The sequence below is a fragment of the Amblyomma mixtum genome, chromosome 5, assembly GCF_055824585.1.
Source record: "Amblyomma mixtum isolate Tamu chromosome 5, ASM5582458v1, whole genome shotgun sequence".
Lineage (NCBI taxonomy): Eukaryota > Metazoa > Arthropoda > Arachnida > Ixodida > Ixodidae > Amblyomma > Amblyomma mixtum.
The window spans coordinates 88932074-88953242 of record NC_143016.1 but is presented as its reverse complement, the minus strand read 5'-3'; the positions used below and the strand labels follow the sequence as shown (position 1 = coordinate 88953242).

The 21169-nt window shown below is 43.9% G+C and overlaps 1 protein-coding gene across 1 annotated transcript in view; it reads left to right on the top strand.

Annotated features, from left to right (window-relative positions):
• Positions 1 to 13442: 13442 nt before the first annotated feature.
• The window catches only part of LOC149342955 (uncharacterized), a 10320-nt gene continuing 2593 nt past the window's right edge, over positions 13443 to 21169 (top strand). The window contains exons 1-2 of the mRNA XM_089542262.1: positions 13443 to 13595; positions 20274 to 20404. Coding sequence (XP_089398388.1) covers positions 13491 to 13595; positions 20274 to 20404 — 236 coding nt within the window. The 5' untranslated portion in view covers positions 13443 to 13490. The remainder of the gene's footprint in view (positions 13596 to 20273; positions 20405 to 21169) is intronic.

Below are 21169 nucleotides of genomic sequence, written 5' to 3'. Positions count from 1 at the left end.
TAAGTGGGAAGGCGGCTTCGAAAATCGCGATAATTTACCAAAAATTCGGTTTTTGAAAAGTTTTATTGTTTACTTAATGGACTTGTGCTCAATGCTGTCACGAAGTTTCTTTGCTGGACTGACCGGAACGTACGCCAAACAGATTAGGGGCGATCAGTTGGGTTGATGCTTTCTTCTTTCACTCGTCAATCTATTCTAGTTCTGATTCGATTCCAATTCCGATTTTGTTGTTATTCTCTTCTTGTTTCATTGTTATTCGTAATCGCTTCTCGCAACGCGGAGACGAGATAGCGGCGAGGGACTAGTTTCCGCAAGCCTAATTTTGGCACAGATAGTTCTTCAGGAGGCTATCATTTTGCACGTAAACAGGCCTGCTGTTGTCCGAGTCATCTCCTGCAAATCGTATTTGTTGTTGGCAGCGTGCGCATACTTGCTGGAAACAACGCAATGCGGCACGATGACGGTGAGTAGAATGGCTTTCGAAGAAAGAGCAAGCTCGAAATAGAAAGTCGTGAGGTCATAATTGTACCAACATGTATTGCACTCCTAAGATAGCGTGAAATTACTAACGGATGCAGACCCGATTGCTGTCTGTCATGGGTGTGTTATATGAATAAATGAAAGTGTTGTTGAGACAGCTTCTGTGAGCTGGAAGAGGAGACGAGCTTTGAATGCATCAGGGAGTCCAGCGTCTAGCAGAGCTCCGCTGTTGCTTCATTTTAGGTTACCGTACAGCGCTAGCACTTTCTAGGCACTCGAACTTGTCTTCTTCGCACCTGTGACGTATCAAAAACAGTTTAAAGAGGTAAAAAGGCATTAATAGTATACGCCACTTCGGCAAGGTTATTTTCGGAAACATAGCACTGGCAGTACGTAATAGCGTCCAAATCCTATGCACGCCCAAATAAAAGTGGCCGGTGATGTTTCAAAGTGGTTCGGTTTCGTCCGTACCTGCGCCATTAAAGAGACCTTGAAATAATTTTGTTGGGGTAGTCTCTGTGAGTAGATCTGTTTGGGCAGTCTTTGTGTGTAGTCGAGTCAAATTTAAAAGCTCTGCGTGGGATGCCTAAAATTTGCAAATAACTTTTAAAAATTGCTGCTCGCAGTAGCTAGTAACCGATTATGGCGACTCCTCAGCGCGCGTTCTTAGCCGTCCCTACTCCGATGATGTAAGAGGGCAATCTGTGTGAGCCTTCTCATTGGGCTTGTCCAGGTGGCGTGGGCGGAATGGGGCTAGATCGAGAGCGGAGGGTTACAGTCGCGATCTGTTTTCTATATTAGTTGAGGGGCATGAGGAGGATCCTAATTTTTAATCGCCGATATCTTAAGTGTTAACAAAGCTAGCTTCAAAATTTTTGCTATAGGGTGACGTGTGTTGGAATGTCGATGGCTTGAGTGCTTTCATAACCTCAGTAAATATCATTTCATAGTCCCTCTAATAGCAGGCAGAGCGAAAGTCGATGCAAAGGGCAAACGTCACTCCACTCACGTAATCCAGAGTAAGCATTCTATGCTCCTCTCCCATAAGGAGCAGAACCCGTTCTCCTATATCTCACTGTCTGTTCACGCGCCATTACGGAGAGTTTTTGCACAGCGGAGACCTTACGTATCCAGGATTACCGGACGCCGGCTGCAAACTCGGCGCTTGTTTGTTTGCGTGTTTCTTCCCCTGTCTTAGTTTTTCGCGCTGTACATAATGTTGAACCTTCACCAACTCGTCCAGTTTTCTGTTCTACGCTGGTATGTCTCCGTTATGCTAAAAGCTTCTATTAGCACTTGCTTTTGCGTAAATATACAAAAAACAGCGCATGGTCCAGTCCAGCAACGTATCCTGTGCCGGTTTAAAGGCTTCATTAGCTGTCCAGAAAACCAACCTGGCAAATAGGAGGAGCAAAAGAATAAACAGCTGGAGCAGGCAATTTACATTTGCATTACTATAGCTTCTGTTCATTCGGCTTTGATTTATTTGAAGGCTAACCGTACCGCTTTGTTTTCCGCAGCGTGAGTTTTAGGAAGTACAGAAATAAAAGTGGCCCGAAAACCGGTTACTCGCACCACATGTTAAATCCGATCGCTCTTAATCCATCCTTCCGCAGGAAGTAAATGTTTACAGAACTCCTGTGACAACACTCGAAATGAGGTTTCTCACTCGCTCATCCCGTTGGGCCTATAGAGCTTGCAAGGTAGAAAGTTTCGGTGGCCGCGTACAGCTCCCGTTTCGCCTGTTATATTTGGGAGAAGCGCACAAGCTGCAGGGGTGTAGGGGAGTGGTAAAAAAAAAAAAAAAAAAAACAATTAAAGCGTAGTTCGAGGCGCTCGTTAATCTGCCTGCGTGCGCTGAATACTAAAGCAACAGCCTCCGGTATCACTGCCTTCATTAATTATCACCGTCTTCATTAGCAGCACAACGGACGCGTGGCTTTCGTTGGTAATTTAACCACGCGCCTAGCTGAGGCGCGTACTTGTTCCCCTGCCAGCAGGGCGCATTTTCTTCTCGGTGCGGGCCCTATGCGCCCGCTGTTTACATAAGGTCGTCTTTCAAATTCTGTGTCATGTTCCGTTCTTTTTTCTTGTGCGCGCGCGTGTGTGTGTGTGTGTGTGTGTGGGCTGCGCAGTATGTTAAAGTGCCTCAATCCTTTCCCCATTGTCTGTAGTGTATACACCCCCCTTGGCGCGTTAATTTATCACTCAGCGCGCGCTTATTTATTTATTTATTTATTTATTTATTTATTTATTTATTTATTTATTTATTTATTTATACATACGGCAGCGCAATTATATGCGCTATGGCAGGAGTGGGAAAAAAAACAAAAAGCAAAATACTAAAGGTAACAAAATACAACAATATGTACAAGGTGAGCACAATGAAGTTCAAAACACACAAAAAGTAACAAACAAAAAAGGAACTGATAATGGCACGGTCGGAATATTCAGGTATTATGTGTCTTCCATGGCAGTTATAAAACTTTGAACTGGAGATGAACGAATGGATCCAGGTAAAGAATTCCAGGCTTCTATTGAACGGGGAAAAAAACTGAATTTGAACAAATTAGTACGTGCAAAATACGGTATTAAATTTAGCTCGTGATGACTTCTTGTAGATGATAAAGGTGCAAAGTTAATGTAGTGGTTAACTGAGAGCCTTACCGATGAATTGACGATACAATGTAAGAATTTTAGTGATTCAGTGTGGCGACGGGCGGAGAGCGTGGTTAAATTCAATGAGAGAAGTGTAGAAGAGGGTGAGAAATCGCGATCATAACGATGACATATAAAACGCACAGCTTTTTTCTGGACTGCTTCTAACATGTTAATTTCAAACTGCTTGTACGGGTTCCACACTATACGGCTGCGTAATCAAGAACAGGGCGGATTAGAGATTTATACAACAGTAGCTTTGTGTCTTTTGGTGTTAGCTTTGTGTCTTAGTAGCTTTGTGTCTTACTGTTATAGTCCTGCGCGCATATTCATAGACTCCCTGAAAATGGCGACTCGCCCTCAGTATTAGCCACCTCCGTCAAGAAATAATGCTTCACTTTATTTCTCGTTACACTGTACTTATTTTGTTGCGTTTATTGTGTCCTGGAACGGTATGAAATTTTGATTGCGTGATGGGTGCGGTTTTGGAACGGAGCGTTATAGAGAAGTTGATAAATAAAATTTATTGGTCAAGAAATTAAAACAAAATTGTGCGAAGAAGTGCTTGAAAAAATTTGCAATCAAAGCGTCAAGTTTTGAAGGGAGAGATTCAAAGTTTATTATGCATTTTCGAGCGTGGCGAAGGAAATAGAATTAAATGATCAAAATTCAGCAGAGACACTTAAGACTGCTTACGTGCGAGAAGGTGAAAGCATTAAAATGCTGAGTCATGTTATGCTCCCGAAAGACAGAGTCATGAGTCATGGCTATCATTACGAGGCATGACTGCGCATACTTTGTAGGACCTCTACACTAGGATACACTAGGTTACTTTTAAAGGGCTGTGTCATGCTACGTTGCAGAATGACTGAGTCATGAATCGTGACTTCATACGTTATGCTTCGTCATTCATGACAACACATTTTTGCTTACATGTGTTGTGACCTCGTACACCGGCGTTCTGACATCATCCGAATTTCGAGCCATACGTACGGCGACGGACGCCGACTTTTGTCCCAATGGGAGAAATTATGCTTTTGTATTGAAATCAAGAGCACCATCAACGCAACGTTTGCCTTATAATTCATCTTTTCCACCCCTTAGACTGTGCGTTCAGAAAAGTCACTCTGGGATGATTTTGTTCTCATGTAAGCGATTACTTTTCACTCTACGTGCTTTTTCCTGTCCGCGCTGACAGGTCGCGGTCGCATCTCGAGCTTTCGTCATTTTACTGGTTTCTGAATACTGTTGGACAACGAAATACACTGATGTACGTTGCCGCATATTATTTTACAGTTGTCCTGCGCCACCTTTCACCCTTTCTTTTTCCTCTCTTTTTCACCCTCTTCTTTCACCCCCATCTGGAGTAGCATGGTAAGCTAATAACCAGGCAGACCTCTCATTTATTCATTAACGCCTCTCTCTCTCTCTCTCTGCGCCACAGGTGCAAATAAAGAGTGTAGAAAGGGAGCGAACCAAATTCTCTGTTTTATTGCGAAAGCAATACTAGTTGCACTTTCAGCCCGTCGCGTAGCGAGGCCGGTAGCTACCAAATTAGCATATTGGATTGGGTTGGATTGGATTGTATTGTATAACCCATGCATCACCACAAGTCTAACCACAAGCAACACCAGCCAGCTACACTACCAGCTGAACCACGGCGTAGCTACGAATATTGCTTTCGCAATTATCGGGCTTAACCAAGCTAAGCCACAGCCATTTTTTTTTTTTCATTTAAGGGCTCCTCTCTCTCGCCCAAAGGCTTGAGGTGAAAGTGATTCTGTGGTGCCAGGAGGTCAGGAGAGAGAGTTGAACGGCCACCGCGGAGCGCATGACCGGACATAGCCAATATGGGGTTCCATTATCCGGAGGTGAGTTCACTTTACCTGCGCAGTTGCCTTTGCACGTCGAAGACTGCAATAGTGAGGCGAAATGTGAGATGAACATTTTAGCCAAGTGGGACGCAACACAGTTGCTCCCGAGCTTTTACAAGAAAAGAATACCGTGTTAGACGGAAGTGCACTCAGTGCATTAGCGACGCCTGCCAACTGTTACGAGACAGGTAATTTGAAACTCTCAGTGAAGAGCGTTTGTGAAAGCAACCGCATATTACTGAACATCTACTTTCTTTCCTTGGCTCGTTTGCTTTTTCATCCATTTCTGGCACTGCCAAGCCGAACTTTGTCATAAATAATATAGGCAAATATTCCTATAACGAAAGAGGTTTATGTAGAAGTAGCGAATAGTCATTCACATTGCAAGATCCTACAGGAGTTCATTCGATATCTCGTTTCTGCGATGAAAAATTTTCATGAAAAGGAATATAAGAAACGTAAACTGAACCTCACAGGTCATTGCGCGCTATGTCTATTTGCGACGGTGCCCAACACTTCCGAACCTATTCAAAGTGGCAAGTTGAAATTACCTCTCCTAACGCGCTCTGTCGAGAGCAGAGAGTTGGGCTAGTTGGTTGATATGCCTACTGAAAAAATTCCGCAGAAACACGAGGACTAAGCAGAGACAAACACAAGGACGAGCGTTTGTCCTTGTGTTTGTCTCGTGTTTCTGCACAATTTTTTCTGTATGCGCTCTGTCGTGCCCCGCATAAAATATGCAGAAATCTATGCTGTCTCAAGCGGAGTCTGCACAGAACATATCTCTGGACGATTCGTCAACTTCGGCTTTGGTGCTTGGTTCGACGCCGCCTCTCCCATCTTTGCTGAAAATCGGTTAAGCGGCCCGCTGAACGAACATACGGTGTATGGCGCGCACCAACCGCTGCGCTGTGCTGCACCTGGAGAGTTCCACAGGTAAATTGCAGTCCCCCCGTTCTCCAACCCCCTCGCTGCACATTGGCCGCTTCGAACTCACTCTCCTTCTCACGCCATGTGCAGTTTAATTAGTTCGTTTTGGTACCGCATGGTTTAAACCGCTTGGCAGTGCGCTTGGCGTACTCGACGACATCAACATCTCGCTGGTTACGCAAGGCCACACGGTTGAAAGCGAAGGCGCAGAACCACTTCCGTTGAACAGAAGGCGACGGTCTTCAAAGCAGTTGCACCGGGTGCGAAGAAGAGTAGCCTTCGTTCTTACGTACGCATTCACCACAAGCCATTTCTGTTCTGCGGTGAAGTATTCAAACCAAAATGTGTTGTGCGCAGAAGCATGTCAAAGCGAGTACTTGCTACGAATAGCCACCGCACACCCTTTTTTACAGGGGCTCTTTTCGGCTTCATTTCCTAAAAAACGCAGCACTTTGTACCTACTAGCTCTCTCTGACATTATTTTTGAGACCCGTCTTCTAGGCGCTGAAGTCTATAAGGGCGGCGGGAAAAACAGGCGTGTGTTGGCAAGGCTGACATATTCAGCTGGTCACTCGGCCCTCACGTTGAACGCTCTTTAAACGCACATTAGTGGCGGTCTAAATGCCAGCTATGTCGTCACTGCAGGCAAGCTCGTTCGCATGTGACACTCGCTGCCAATTATCTTTAAAAAATGATTACCCCATCAATCTCCCATTGATGAACACCACAAATTAAAAACATCCCCTATGCTCCTTGGTTTTGGTGAGTGTTGACTTCAATCAAAGGTATAGGGTTGCTGCTAAAAATGTTTTCTCACACAAAATCCGATGCTCCAAGACGTGTCGATCTGTGATGTTAAATGAAGAAAAGGCATGCTTTGCCCACTCACGTGCGGTCTCTTTTGAAGTAGCCGAAGAAGTTCATCGACTCGGTTCGAACTGAAGCGCGCCTTTGAAAGCATTCCTCCGGTGCTCATTCGTTAATCTTCGTGCCCATCGGTAATATGTCTTTGAATCAGGGCACCTTTTTTTGCTCGGTATTGAGGACATGAACGTATGATTAGAAAGCACACATTCAAACTCGCTGTACAGATGTCTCCTTCAGTTCCGCTGCGGTAATATAAGATGATGGCGCTTGAAAAAGAATTCTGCAATAAAGCACCTCCAGTAGAAAAAAAAAACAAAAAACATACAGTTTGTGCGACCAGTCAATGCCCTTCAAAAAGAAGCGGCTTTTTTTTTCGTAGTCTTTCGCTTTTAGTGAATTGCGTTTTTAGACACAGCCTAACATCTGGTAAGAAAACTTTTTATCGGGTTTGCAATTTCTGAAATATTGTTTTTCGGAATGTGCCTCCGGCCTTTTGTGTTAGGGCTGGGATTTAAAACTGCTTTGACTTGCTTCAGAAAGTTGCTTCAGAAGGCTTGCTTCAGAAATATTCGTGTGAGTCTGCTTCTTCTTCGTCTCGTCCTTCTGCGCTGTTCTTTGAATAAGATGTTCAGTAGGTATTACAGCAAGAATACAGCACGAAAAGACCGCGTTGTATTCTAGCTGTAAAGCCTCTAGAACTAGCCCAGTTGAGCATCCACTTTCAGACCGTGTGACGCGATCAGAGCCAATCTATAGGAAAAGTTTATTTATTTACTGATTTATTGGGGTTTAACGTCCCAAAGCGACTCAGGCTACGAGAGATGCCGTAGTGAAGGGCTCCGGAAATTTCGACCACCTGGGGTTCTTTAACGTGCACTGACATCGCACAGTACACGGGCCTCTAGAATTTCTCCTCCATCGAAATTCTACCGCCGCGGCCGTGATCGAACCCGCGTCTTTCGGGCCAGCAGCCGAGCGCCGTAACCACTGAGCCACCGCGGCGGGTTCATAAGAAAAGTATCCAACAGGTGGGTCTGAAGTGAAGTACTCGATGTGATTTCGCATCCGGCCGAATGATTTGGAAGCAAGAATTAAAATTCGTGGTGAGATAGAAGGAACCACAGCATGAAGAAAAGGTATCTATTTGATTCCGTTTTGTCATACATAGGAGACTTTTCGCTTTAACTGTTTACTGATAACACTGACAAAAAGAAAAACTGAGAGGATGGTTACCTCTGTGTAACGCGAGATACAGCCACAGCTGTTGAGGTATTTTGCAAACTGAGCAAACAATTTGAGATCCACATGCATAATCTGCAGTTAAGACTATTGTTTTTATTCTTTAGGAATGCTTGCTCTGCAAGGTTGCACTTCTCTCCCAGAGCTTGATAGACATGAAGGAAGCCTTGTGATCTGAGAAGTGCCAACAGATGTAGTCAAGGGTTCGACAGAATCCTATCTGGCGAGGGGGAAGCATAGTGGTAAAATAAAACATACACTCAAACCCTCAAATAAGCGGCCCATTACGTCCATCTTTCATTGTGAACAAGGGACCCATAGCGGTCCCGAAACGTCATGTTCTAAAAATCATCTTTGGCGAGTGTATGTTTTATTTTACCACTATGCCAGCAGATGTGTTCAAGATAATCAATCAATACACAATTCTAAAAGACGAAGTCGTTGCATGTGTTTCGGGAGGTCACTGCAGCAGTGGTGGGAGTTACGAGGGAGAGGGGCTGCACTGTCACACGTGATATCACTTGGTTCCGACCGCTCAACGGGGGGCGCTGCTAGGGCGCTTTCCACTGACATTAAGAGTGACGTCAGTGCAACCCTCCTCCTTCTTCCTTGAAGTTACCGTCCTCCGGTTGCGCTGACTGCAATACTTCTACGCCGCTAAACCCAATGAACGGTCCTTTAACAACTGTTGCTGTAAAATGAGTATTTGTGTTGCATTGAAGTTGGCCGGGAGGAGGGGGGTTGCTTATTCGGCTGTCAGCACAAGTCGAATAAGCCGAATAGTCTCAGCACGAGTAAGGGCCGCCGCTAGCACTTGCAAGATTCAAACGCTAATTAAGCAACTAATTCAAGCTCATTTTCATGTTCTCAAAAGCAGTCGAGGTAATTGAGCACGCAAATGAGGTGAAAATTTCGATAGGCAATTTATATCTAGATTACAAAGGTCGTTCGTATTCTTTCTAAACTTTATACTGTAGACTTTTCTTTCCAACTATGAAAGTATGGGCTGGATAAGTTTTAAATGGAGGCGATATAAAATGTAAAAAAAAGGGCAACGAAGACTAGGAGGCTGGGTGACTGGTTGCTTATGTCCGAATGCCGATCGCTCAGCTGTCCAGGAAGAAAATCATGTCAGTCTTGGTGCAAGTAACGCCATCTGTGCAATATTTGACGCACTCCTTCGTTGAACACAGCGTGTTTTAAAAAAATTCAGGTAGCCACCAACACAGGATCAGGTTCCAGCCGCTATTTTTAGAGTCGATGCGTCAGGCACAGTAGAGGCATTCGTTAATCTGTGTACAGAGAATACAAAGCCACTGGATGCGGGCATCACTGCCTTCGTTAATTACTGCTGCCTTCATTTCCAGCAAGGTAGCAGCAATACATAATCATAGGCGTTGTTCAGGTGCACGAGCTTGTTTTCTTAATAGCAGGGCGAGGATTTCTTTTTTTTTTTTTTGCGTGCGTTCTGCGGGCCATGGTTTAAGCAGCCTTGCAGTATCTATTTCACTGCACCGCCACCCTGTGCGCGCTATGCTGGCGTGTCCCAACCCTTTGCCCTTTTTCTGGCCCGGCCGGTCGCTGCGTTAATTAATCGCCCCCCATGCTCCCATTCTTAGCTCCCAGCGCGCATATTCATAAACTGGCCCAATGACTATCGCCCTCTATCACAGCCGCGGTGCTACCACTGGCATCGCTTTATTTAACGTTGCACTCACGTATTGCGATATGTTTCGTTGCGTTTTCTCTGTAGGGAAACCTGCGGCTGTCAGTAGTTTTGCTTTCTTGCTTGGCTCGGGCAGTGACCTGGGCATGCCTTATGACAAAGGCTTCCTCCCTACTTTCCGTCGTTGAAAAGTACAGCGCTTGCATACAGAGGCGGGAATTTGTTTAGAATGTCGCCTTCAGAAGGCTCTGTGCAACTTGAAAGAAGCCCAAAATAATGAGTTTCTGCGCTCGTTTCACGCCATAATCCTTAGTTTGCTGACTGAGAAAAGAGGGAATGCTGCACTCCATCTGTTGTCGGGGGCCCTGACCTGCACAGGCGACGAAGTAAAGGCATCTCGAGTCTCCATAACCGTTCTCAGTGTCGTTCGTAGATGTACAGATGCGTTGTTACGGCCACGTCGCCACGTTGGCGCCCAACGTGGGGCTCGATAGTTGGTCTCGGTAGCAGCGACGTGTTGGTGTTGCGAAAGCCTTGGGGATACAAGGATGATCGACTCGAAACATTCAGAAAACTTCTATTGGAAGCATACATTAGGCCAACCTCTTATCGATCACAAGAAACGCTTTGGAAATGGCGTCTTACTAAGAATGCAATAGGAGCGAAAAAACTAACGCAGAAAATTTTAGCCCTTGCCACTACTCTTCAGTCAAATTTTACCGTCATTTTTTCGTGAAATTGCGCTTCTGTGAGGACATGCGAATCTGCTTCCCTACTATGATAGCGAAATGAGAGGCACGGGTTGGGGAGAACGCTGATCGAATATCCCCCCTCCAGATTTCCCGTGTAGCGTCCACTGCAACAGCACGTCATGATGACGTGATAAGGAAAATGTAAGAAACGAAGGAGACCGTGTACGTTTCCGCTCCCTATTTTAAGTGCTACGAGCCGCGTATAACAGTATTTCTTAACAGAGATGCTCACGGCAGCGCAGGCTATAGCCGCTGTGATAATTCTGATGTATTATAAGTCTGGTTTGAGCTTTTGGCCATACATAGCGAAGTATAGCAGTGCCAACAGACGAGAGCAAACAGAGCAACAACAAGCAGGTCGGACGATAAAACCAGTACTAACATTTATTGCGGGAGGAAAGCGAGGCTTTATATACCTAAGGTCTTGGTCTCGTGAAGAGAGACAAGCAGAAAAAGAACGTAAAAAGTAAAGGTGGCAGATGCTATGAATACTATGAATGCTATCACCGCTACCACTGAGGCGCTCATTCTGTATAACCAAATAATGAAAATAGGATGAATTGATTAAACGGATAGAAATATGAAAATAATAAAATTATTTCCATTAAGTCGTATGAACATGGTTTAGATATCTGCATAAAAGTGTGACTTCTGCTACGTTTTAATCAACCGTCGACATCCTAGTCCATTATTTTTTATGTTTTGTATATTAACAATTATTACCTATAACTAACTCGTACCGCCTTGCACTTAGTGCACACATTCTGACTTCTGATCCCGCTACGCCACCAAATAACCACTAATAACAAGGCTAACTACGACTGGCTGCTAATGCTACTGCAGTCGGATACAACATAAGACCGCAGTGAAGCTCCGCTGATATTCATGACCATACATGGCAGTAATTAAATTACTGTAATGAAATCCGTGCTCCTCATTGTATCGGCCATGCCTTGGCGTCGCGTTTGCGGGGCTTAGCGTCAGCAAACCAAGAAAAACGCGCTGCCAGCAACAGGCAGCGCTCCAGCGGACCTCGGCACTGCCATGTTGAAGAGTCTATATAACTGCTACGCATCTTAGAGCACTCAGTACTGTCTCACACATAAACACGCGGCGCAGGGGCCTCAGGAGAGCTCCATGACCATGGCACACCGTATTGCACGTTCCCACAAACGCACTGCGAGTGCTTTTGCGAGTACTTCCTTCTAGACTGCTTCATATGCATATTGTCACGTTGCCTCACTGTCAAGAAGTCTGAACTGACATCTAACAAAGTTGACTGTGAGTTTTCGGGAAAACTTCTGTGTCCGGATTTAAAGCCCAATTTTTAACTCAAACGCAACATAGGCTACATACGATCTATGTCCGCCAACGTACCTCGAGAAAACAGCAGAATTGACAGCTTGCGGGGCCCCTTTCCGGGAGGATAAGCGTGAACAAGCAATGGATCAAATTCTTAAGAGGGTGGGACCATATTAGGCTTCGAACTTCTCACTGAAGAGTGACGCAACCTCATCTACGTCACCAAAGCGGCTTTTCAATGGACGAGGTATACCTTTCTTCAAAGAGGGGCAAAATTTCCAGCGCCCACTTTGAAGCTCAGTGGCGTTTCGAATGAAGAAATATAGAAATTGCGCACTTTTCAAGCGTCGAAAGTAAAAAGTAATGTAAAAGTGATATTCATTACTTCTGGGAAGGTAATGCCATTACTTTTTGAGAGCAGTAATTTGTAATGCAACTTAGTTACTGATGCGAGATTTCTAGGAAAGCAATTAGTAATGTAATCTAGTTACTTTTCAAAAGTAATTTTGCCGTGTATATTCGTGACCGCCACACTGAATTGCTTCGCGACAAAAAAGCAGACCATTGGCAAAATTTTTCTGGCAACACAAACAACAAGCATATTCCAGGAGAAAATTAAAAGCTCGAGAATTTCGGTTCCTCTGGTTTGTTCGATATAGTCAGACATTAAAAAGCTGACTTCTTTTATTGTTTCGGCTAGTCAGCGTGGTAATACAGGGCCTGGACGGTCATGGTCAATTCTTACTAACTGCTGTTTTTTTTTTTTTAAGTTGGGTCCTACTATGGCGCGGAAATCACGACATCACTGCAAACATTACAGAAAACAGCTGTCGGCGCAAAATGTTCGGACAGAGATGAGAGTTCGGACAGAGAGAGGGAAAGTTCGAATTCGCACTCGTGTTGTATTCGCCTCGCACGGAGGTACGAAAACCTCGTAAACCCACAAAAACGAGGCTTTCGGAGAATGCCGCGTGTCACTCAGTCGGCTGGACCATGTGCCGAGTACACGGCGCGCCTCGTTGTGCTTGCGCAGACAAAAAAAAAAAGCAAATACAGCAGCGTCCTTGAATTTTGTTTATATTCTGTTTCGCATATTCGTGTCCGCTGCCGTCTTATTTGCACAGGACTTTTCTGGGCCAACCTCCCGTTTGTCCTACGCACACTTGCGTAGTCCTGATAGCGAACACTGATCACACAATCCCACAACGGTAAAACAAAGCTTGCAAATTAAGTAGCGTTTATTTTTTTTTAAGTAGCGCAGCTCTTTTTCGTTGTTTTTTTCCTTTTTTTTCCTCTACTCGCTTATCTAAGCGGGCACGAAGCTTCGCGTACGTGATTGCAAATGAACGCAGCCTGCTGCATGTAATGCCAAATGTGGCTTTAACGTTTAGAACTTCTTTATATTCTGCCGAACAACGTGCAGTTTCCCGGTGTCTTTGTCTGCGCACATGTCCGTGTGTCTGTTTGCAAGTCAAAGAGGTGACGCCTGCTATTTATGTAGACGGTATCCAATTCTCGATGACTCCAAAGGAACGGCCCTCCGAAGGCGGCGCTTGCTTGTTTGCACAGCTTGTATTTCGTTCAGTTTGTTCAACCGAGATTATTGGACAGCGTGAGGAGGAGAATGGGGTGGTATAAGAGTGACTCTGGTCAGGAATAGCTCGTTCGCGCCTCTCCGTTCCTTTGCTTCGTAGCCTGTAAAAAAATTGTCGGTTTGCGGCAATGGCAGCGCTTGTTGCATTCACCATTTCTGCCACTACCTGCTTTCTTCTTAGCGGAGTGCTGGGGCAGAAGGTGATCCTCATGGAAAACTTCGACCCTGCGCAGGTGAGCTCCAAGTCTAAAACGAGTAGTCTTACGAGCATTTAACTGTTTATTTCCTTCTTTCTTGAGAGGATATGCATTTTGAAAAAAATATTTGCCTACTTCACAGCCTCATTGTAATGAAGTGGAGAAATGGCTAAGCGATACTTCTTAGATATAAGGGTTTGATAGGCTTCTTGCCAAGAACTTGAAAACGTTTTAAATCTTTGAAAGCTACGTTGTGACCAGTCTTGGTCGTCTGCTTTGCCCGAGCGTGTGTTGAGTGGCGACGCCGTGGTCCTGAATAAGAGTGGGTTGGGCCGAGGCATTCACACCTGTACAGTTGCGCCTCGTTATAACGAAGTTGAATAAGCCCGGCGATTACTTCGTTATTGCCGTAGCTTCGTTATAGCCTGTGTTGACCGAACTTTTAAGAGGAATCGTCATTCTTTCGTCATATTCGTTATTTTGCTATAAACCGTTTCGTTACAATGAGGTGCGACTGTATCTGAATTTTTTTAGCAATGGAGCTAAAGTTAGGAGCGCAATGGATTGCTTTATTAAGTGGGTCATTCTGCCCAGCTCACGAGCCAATCCGGAAGTCTGGAAATCGCCGCTTAGAGCTCAAAGCTTTGGCTCTGGGTCAAGTTTGGAGATAGAGCGCAACCGTGTATGGCATGAAAAGTGTGCTTGCTTATTCAGCGACAGCTGTTGCTGACTCGACTACTGAAGTCGCGGCGTCGTTGGGCGTCCGCAAAGAGGGGGGAAGGAGGCGAAACACAAAAGGCGCCCATGTGCTGTGCAATGTCTGGGCCCGTTAGGAATCCCAGGTGATCGAAAATTATTCCGGAGCCGTCCGTTACGGCGCCTCTCTCTCATTCCACTCCCACCTCAACCTCTTCCACCACGGCGCTGTTCACATGGAATAATTTCGACCACCTGGGGATCTTAACGTGCACTCTCATCGCATACAACACAGGGGCGCTTTCGTTTCGCCTCTATCGAAACGCGGCTGCTGGGGCCGGGATTAAACCCGCGTACTCGGACTCAACAGCCCCGCCTGTTAACCCCAGAGCCATCGCGGAGAACAAGAGAGAACAGAAAAGGCATATGGATTGCCCTTTAGGCGAGGATTGAGATCAGGGAAAAAATAAGGGCAACAACGGGCAACAATGCAAAGGGAGAGGATGGACGCGGGGATGCAACACAGGCTGACAACTCGCAGCACTATTCATTGGCGGTAGTTAAGCCTCGCGCTCCGTAAAATGGCGAGTAAAGCATGGATATCGGCAACTATCACTGGTTTAACATCACGCCCTTTGTAAGCGGCCGTTTTTCCCTACGCATCACCCGAATGCGGGAGTTAAATGTGCAAACATGACTATCGCCTACTGATAAGGCAAGCTGGTGCACATTCCTATCCGGGGAGTACATAATGAATAAGAGTTGAGGCACCAACGTGAAAATTGTCTTGTAAAACACTGATATGCCATTCCTGTTGTCGACGCTACCGTCTGAATGACCTGTTGAAAATGGAACGGGCGCACAGTACTGTGACTGCAGCCAAAAAAGAAAAATAATAATTCTGCAGCATTAACATGTTTTAATGCGCTGGCATTAGAACCTGCTTTTCGGCAAAATCTGTCCGTCCATCTGAGGCTTCGGTTCATCATCATCATTATCAGCAGCACAGCAACCTGACTACGCCCACTGCAGAACAAAGGCATCTTCCATTCATCTCCAATTGGCCCTGACCAGTGCCAGCCGCGCCTGCCTTATCCCCGCTTACTTCTTAATCTCATCCACCCACTTAACTTTCTGCCACTTCCTGCTACGCTTGCCTTCTCTTGGAACACAGTCCGTTACCCTTATCTTGCCTTCGCAACATGCCCTGCCCAAGCCCATTTCTTCCTCTTGATTTCAACTAGGATGTCATTAACCCGCGTTTGTTCCTTGACTCACACTGCACTCTTCCCGTTTCTTAACGTTACACCTATCATTTTCCTTTTCACAGCTCGCTGCGTTGTACTCAATTTAATTTGAACTCTTATTAATCTTAACCTCCACGTTTCCGCCCTAAAGTGAGGACTGGTAAGATACAGCTGTTATATACTTTTTTCAGGGACGCTGGTAATATGCGTATCATGTTGTAAGAGTACCGCAAAAATGCTCCACCTCGTTCTTATTCTTCTAGTTATTTCACTCTCATGACATGGATTTGTGGCGATACATGCCATAAGTAGACGTACTCCGTTACCTCTTGCAGCACTTCGCTAACAATCGCGAACTGCTGTTCCCTTCCGAGACTGTTGAACTTAGCCTCCTGTTTTATTTATTTAAGAATACTGCGATATTTATACAAGATCATAGCAGGTGGGAACGTAGCTCTTTCAAAAAAAAAAATGCAGGCACGTACAAAACAAAACAAATGCATACATACAGGCTCAGTAAAGAGGATACCGCGGCCAACTAATCAACAGTTTACATGATATTCAAATAAATACAGTGACTTCTACAACACAAGTTCATCAGTGATACTGCACCAGTCAGGGACAGTCCTTGGAAAAAAAAGCACTTAAAACAATTAACATGCTGTTATTGTTGTTTATTGCTGTTATTGCAAGATAATGGTGATTGTTAGATTGATACCACGGGGAATAAGCAATGATATTGGAAAAGTACAGGTTATAATGATTATTAATTAGCTGAAAGAAAAATTTCAAGCGAAATATACGATTTTCGTTGGAAATAGATGGTAAGCCGATGGTAAGGAGGTCGCTGACTCATGTGGACCATATGAGATCTATATGAACATTAATTGCTGCTTTTTACTGAACTATTTCTAGTTTGTAACGTTTTTCTTTGCAAAATGATGCCATACGATTACTGCGTATCCTAAGATGGGTCTAACAATTGTTTTGTAGCCAAGGAGGCATATACCAGGGGTCGCTAACTTGAGCGAGCTTTGTAAGAAAAACAAAAAAGCTCTCGGATAGCGTTCGCTGGAACACAGCCAATATACTTGGTCTAAGAGAGGTAATTAGATATTTATAGGCCTAGGTACTTATATTCGATAAATTCTTGAAGGAAAATATTATTAGATAGAAGGCTTCTTTTTTAATGGTACTCTCATATACACAGTTTTTGAAAATCAATTTACGTTTGCCACTTCCCACAACAAGAAATAATTTTTACAAAAAATGGTTATTCAGGCTCATTTGGTCTTCAATATTTTTTCATACAGGACACTCAGTAGTTATGGTGCTCGGCACCTGACCCAAAAGACACGGGTTCGGTCCAGGCCATGGTAATGGCATTTCAATAAAAGTGAAATGCGAGAGTCCCATGTACTGTCTGATGACAGTAGTGAGCGTATAGCTTAATAGGTACGGAGTGGTCTTTAACATATCCCTAATTCACAATATAGCGTAACGAGAACATATCCCAGGGGAACGCCATAATCAACAGGAGCGTGATCAGAGCAGGTTTCATGTAGTGTGAGAAACTGACACTGATTAGAAAGGTACGATCGGATCAACGCTAACTTTTAATTTTTTTATAACATTATATTAAGTAATTTGTTGTGTGAAACCTTGTCAAAAGCTTTGTGGAAATCTATGAATTCAATACCTGTTTGTTTTACTTCTTTGACTGTTGCCGCGAATTCATTCATTGTAACGACCAGCCTGGTGCACGTTGAATATCCTCACTTGAACACATGTTTAACGTCGGCTAGAACTTTAGGCTCTTCGATGAAATTAGACAGATACTTATTAATAATATTTTCTAATAATTTGCTGTTTGTATAAGTTAGCGAAATAGGGCGATAGTTTTCGATACACCTTCTTGCAATGACCCGGTAAATAGGTCACAGAAATACCTCGAACACCACTGTGAATACTGCTTCAGAAAGGCATTCGGAATCCCATCCAGTCCCGGTGATTTTTAAATCAACGTATGAGAAATTTACGAGTAAACACCCTCTTCAGAATTTATAACATCAGGAACAGAAGCGTCCTCAGTAAGTGAAAGCGTTGACAAAATAATGTAATATGCACTACAAGCAAATTTAAATTCAGTTGGGAGCACAAAAACAACGGCATCTTAGTAGTTGAATGCAATGGTTAAAGTCAGACTTATTTACTATTATTAAAATAACTCTGGAAGAAGGCCACATGTATACTCTCTACAACTACACAAGGTCACAGGCTGTATGCATATGCATATTTCACAGGCTGTATGCATATAGGGAGACAGAGCTATAAGAAGACAATATTATTTTGCGTTTTAACTTTTTTTTCGCTATGCGACAGTTGGGTTTCCAAATACAGTAAAAACTTACGATTGGCAAAAAAAAAAAAAAATCATCGTTTTTCGTCTGCAGTGCATCTTCATAAAACTCGCCGCGGAGATTCACCATTCCGACGACATCTCTCACGAATCGGCACATGAGTGCTGGCCTTCGTAGAAATGCGGACGCATCATCAACACAACTTTTGCATCTATATGCCAAGCAACTTTTACCAATGACATGATTCCTACTCGCTGTAAAAGCAAATATCAGCTCCTTGAGCTCCAGCCCAAGGAATATCGTGTTACAAAGCGGGCGTTTCCATTTACAGTGCGCAGAAAAATTGCGTGCAACTGCCATGGCGGACTACAGCTAACAAACACTGAACAACTTGCTCTGGATGAAAAATGAGTACACTGAAACAGGCATTGGCTTCGTAGGAGTGCTTACACGAATTCTAAAGGATATCAGCATTCAGGGCCTTCCACACAGTCAGTTTGCTTACTTTAAGTACGGGATGGAGGAATTGAAAAGGACAAAGAAAGTGCACGATAACCAGATGACCCGATAACCCGCATGTAAAGATGTTAAATCCGGTGTAGGCAATAGTCTAACACATTGAAATTGAAATAATTGCCTCATGGCAGGATTCATTTTTTCGGCAGAATTTGCCCTGTACGTTCACCGCGGCGTTTAAACCCTAGCTATGTACATAACAGACTGCGGTTCCAATGTTGTCTGTAAAGAAACTCAAAGCTTGTAATATTGTCTAGTACTACCGAAGCTGTTCCGGCTTGTACGTCAGCCTAAACTGACTGGCCAGTAAAAAGTGCCTTTCCACATTTGGGCACTGATGTTCACATTCGTGAAAATCGCTGTCTTAAAAGGCATAAACAATAATTTCTATGTGCAGTAAGCGGTCATACAAAATTCATATGAAACAGCAATAAATAAAAATATATAGCTAAACAATAGTAACAATAAGTAAACATTAAAAAGCATTAGAAAATGAAAGTTATGAGGGACTTAAGATTTGTTTCGGCTAGTCGACATTAGTCAGACCTGGAGAGAGTACGTCCATTCGAGGTCTTATTAACGTTTAACGTAATAAAAACGGGGTTAACAAAAATAAACATGATTCCAAGGTACTTTCTGAGGTTCTGTCAATATGCTAACTAAATTCCAACCACATGCGCTCTGTTAGAAGTAGAATTCGAATTCATGACCGTTACTTTCCTTAACGATCAATATCCAGTAATGGTAACAGAATGAAATATAGTCTGGGTTTGGCTTCTAATTTTATAATTTAAAACAACAAAATGCAACGCTTTATTGCCGATCTGTAATTACCAGGTACCACAGGATTTTCACAGAAATAGTAAGGAAAATTGGTCATAATTTCCTTTAAATCCGAGTCAAATTTCGTCATTTTTAAAAATGTTTGAATTCCATTAAATTTCGGCCCCTAATTGCAAAATAACTTACCCTTCAATAAATACGAGTTTTCTCTGACGGTAATAGAAAGGACCGATAAATCTGAAGTAAAAATTTTAGCCTCAAGTTCTTACTGCTTCCTGTACCATTAGCTTCCTGAAAAGTGTCTTTCTTGGCACGCATGAGTTTATGAGCGATGTTAGTGATTCTTTTTTCTGCAAAATCAGAAAACAGAAAAGCTTGCATATAATTGCTGAAAAAGTATTCAGGTTCTGCAGAATTGTATTTTTGGTTCTGCAGGGTCCAGACTTACGCGTTCGCGAAATTGTAAAAGCGGCATTTCCCCTACTTGTGATGTACAATTTTTTCCCCAAGAAAACTGCAGCGTTTTTTTTTTTCAGAACTAAGGTTCCTTCCTTTGTGCCGACACATTTGTTCATCACATGTAAAAAGTACATTGAAAACAAAAAAAAAAAACGTGGGACATCGATTACCGACCTTTCTGAACACACACGAAAAAGTGACTGTAAGCATCGGTATAGTTTGCATGTTGAATCACCAACGCGAAACGCAAAACATCGCTAAAACATCGCTTATTATAGCCAATAAAAGGCTATAATAAGGCAGGCAGGGTAACTACATCGGATCGCACAGTAGGGTGTTGGCATGTTGTCTCGAGATGGGAGTAACTATTATTTTCGTCTTGCAGTGAACACAACTAGGCTAAGGATGATAGAAGTGACCTCTAAATACCCCATTTCGGGTAATTTTTGCTTGTGCGTCAGCGACAAAACTTGGCCAGCGCCAGCCCTGCTATCACCAAGAAAACACTTTGCTCAGCTCTCTTTTTGTCCTTCTCGTCAAAGCGCTCTTGAGCATGGCAATAAAAAGGGACCGTTATTTTCTAATTTTTCGACAACTTTGTGTAATACAGTCTAAGGCTCTCACCGATTCATTCTATCGAATAATGTATACAGGCTGAAGGTATGTGGTACGTGGTTCAGAGGACCGCTAGCCTCTACAATGACTCAGTAAGCTGCACTTCGTATAACGTGAAGCACAAGGATGGTGTGCTCTTCGAAGTGGAGATGGACTACATGGATAAAATGTGAGTACATACTGTTTTGGAAAATACAGAGCCTAAAGAGGTTTCTTGCATTCTCTTTAAGCTCTCTTGCATTCGTGCTTCTGTTGCACTCGTTTTCACTAATAATGTGTAATGATCACTTCCCAAATACTCACAACTATTCTCATATACTACCCGCACCAAATTCTCCCCACTATTCTGAGGACGCGGGATCGAATCCAGGCCGCGTCTCGGTGACGACGAAACGCAGAAGACACCCATGTTCTGTGCGATGCCAGGGCACGTCAAGGAACACCTGGTAGTAGACATTATACGGAGCACTGCGCCGCTTTTAGTGAGAAATCAGTATTTCACTAGCAATCCTGAAAAAGGTGAGGTTTGTCTGAAGCCTCTCAGATACCTGCAGAAATAAAATAAACATTTCCACGTCTGGGTTTCCAACCCGCGGCGGCGCAAACGGATCAATTTCGCTGGCCACTGCTCGAGGGCACTATGGTATCGCCGAAGTCGATCATGCCTCTTGCTAAACTGCAAAACATTCGCATGCTGTGCATTGCACATCGTCTTCTTCATCAACTAATGCTACTATCAAACTAATATTCATGCTTTAAGCTAGTAGAGCAGTACGCCATGGCGTTGACAACACTGCTGCAGGAACGCAGCACTGGAGCACAGGTCGCCGGTGTACATTGGGTAAATTGGCATTGACGATGAAAAAGTTGAAGACGCGCATAACTGGCTCCCTGGGTCAGTCGACACCTCAATCGCACTCTCAGGTACGTGGAA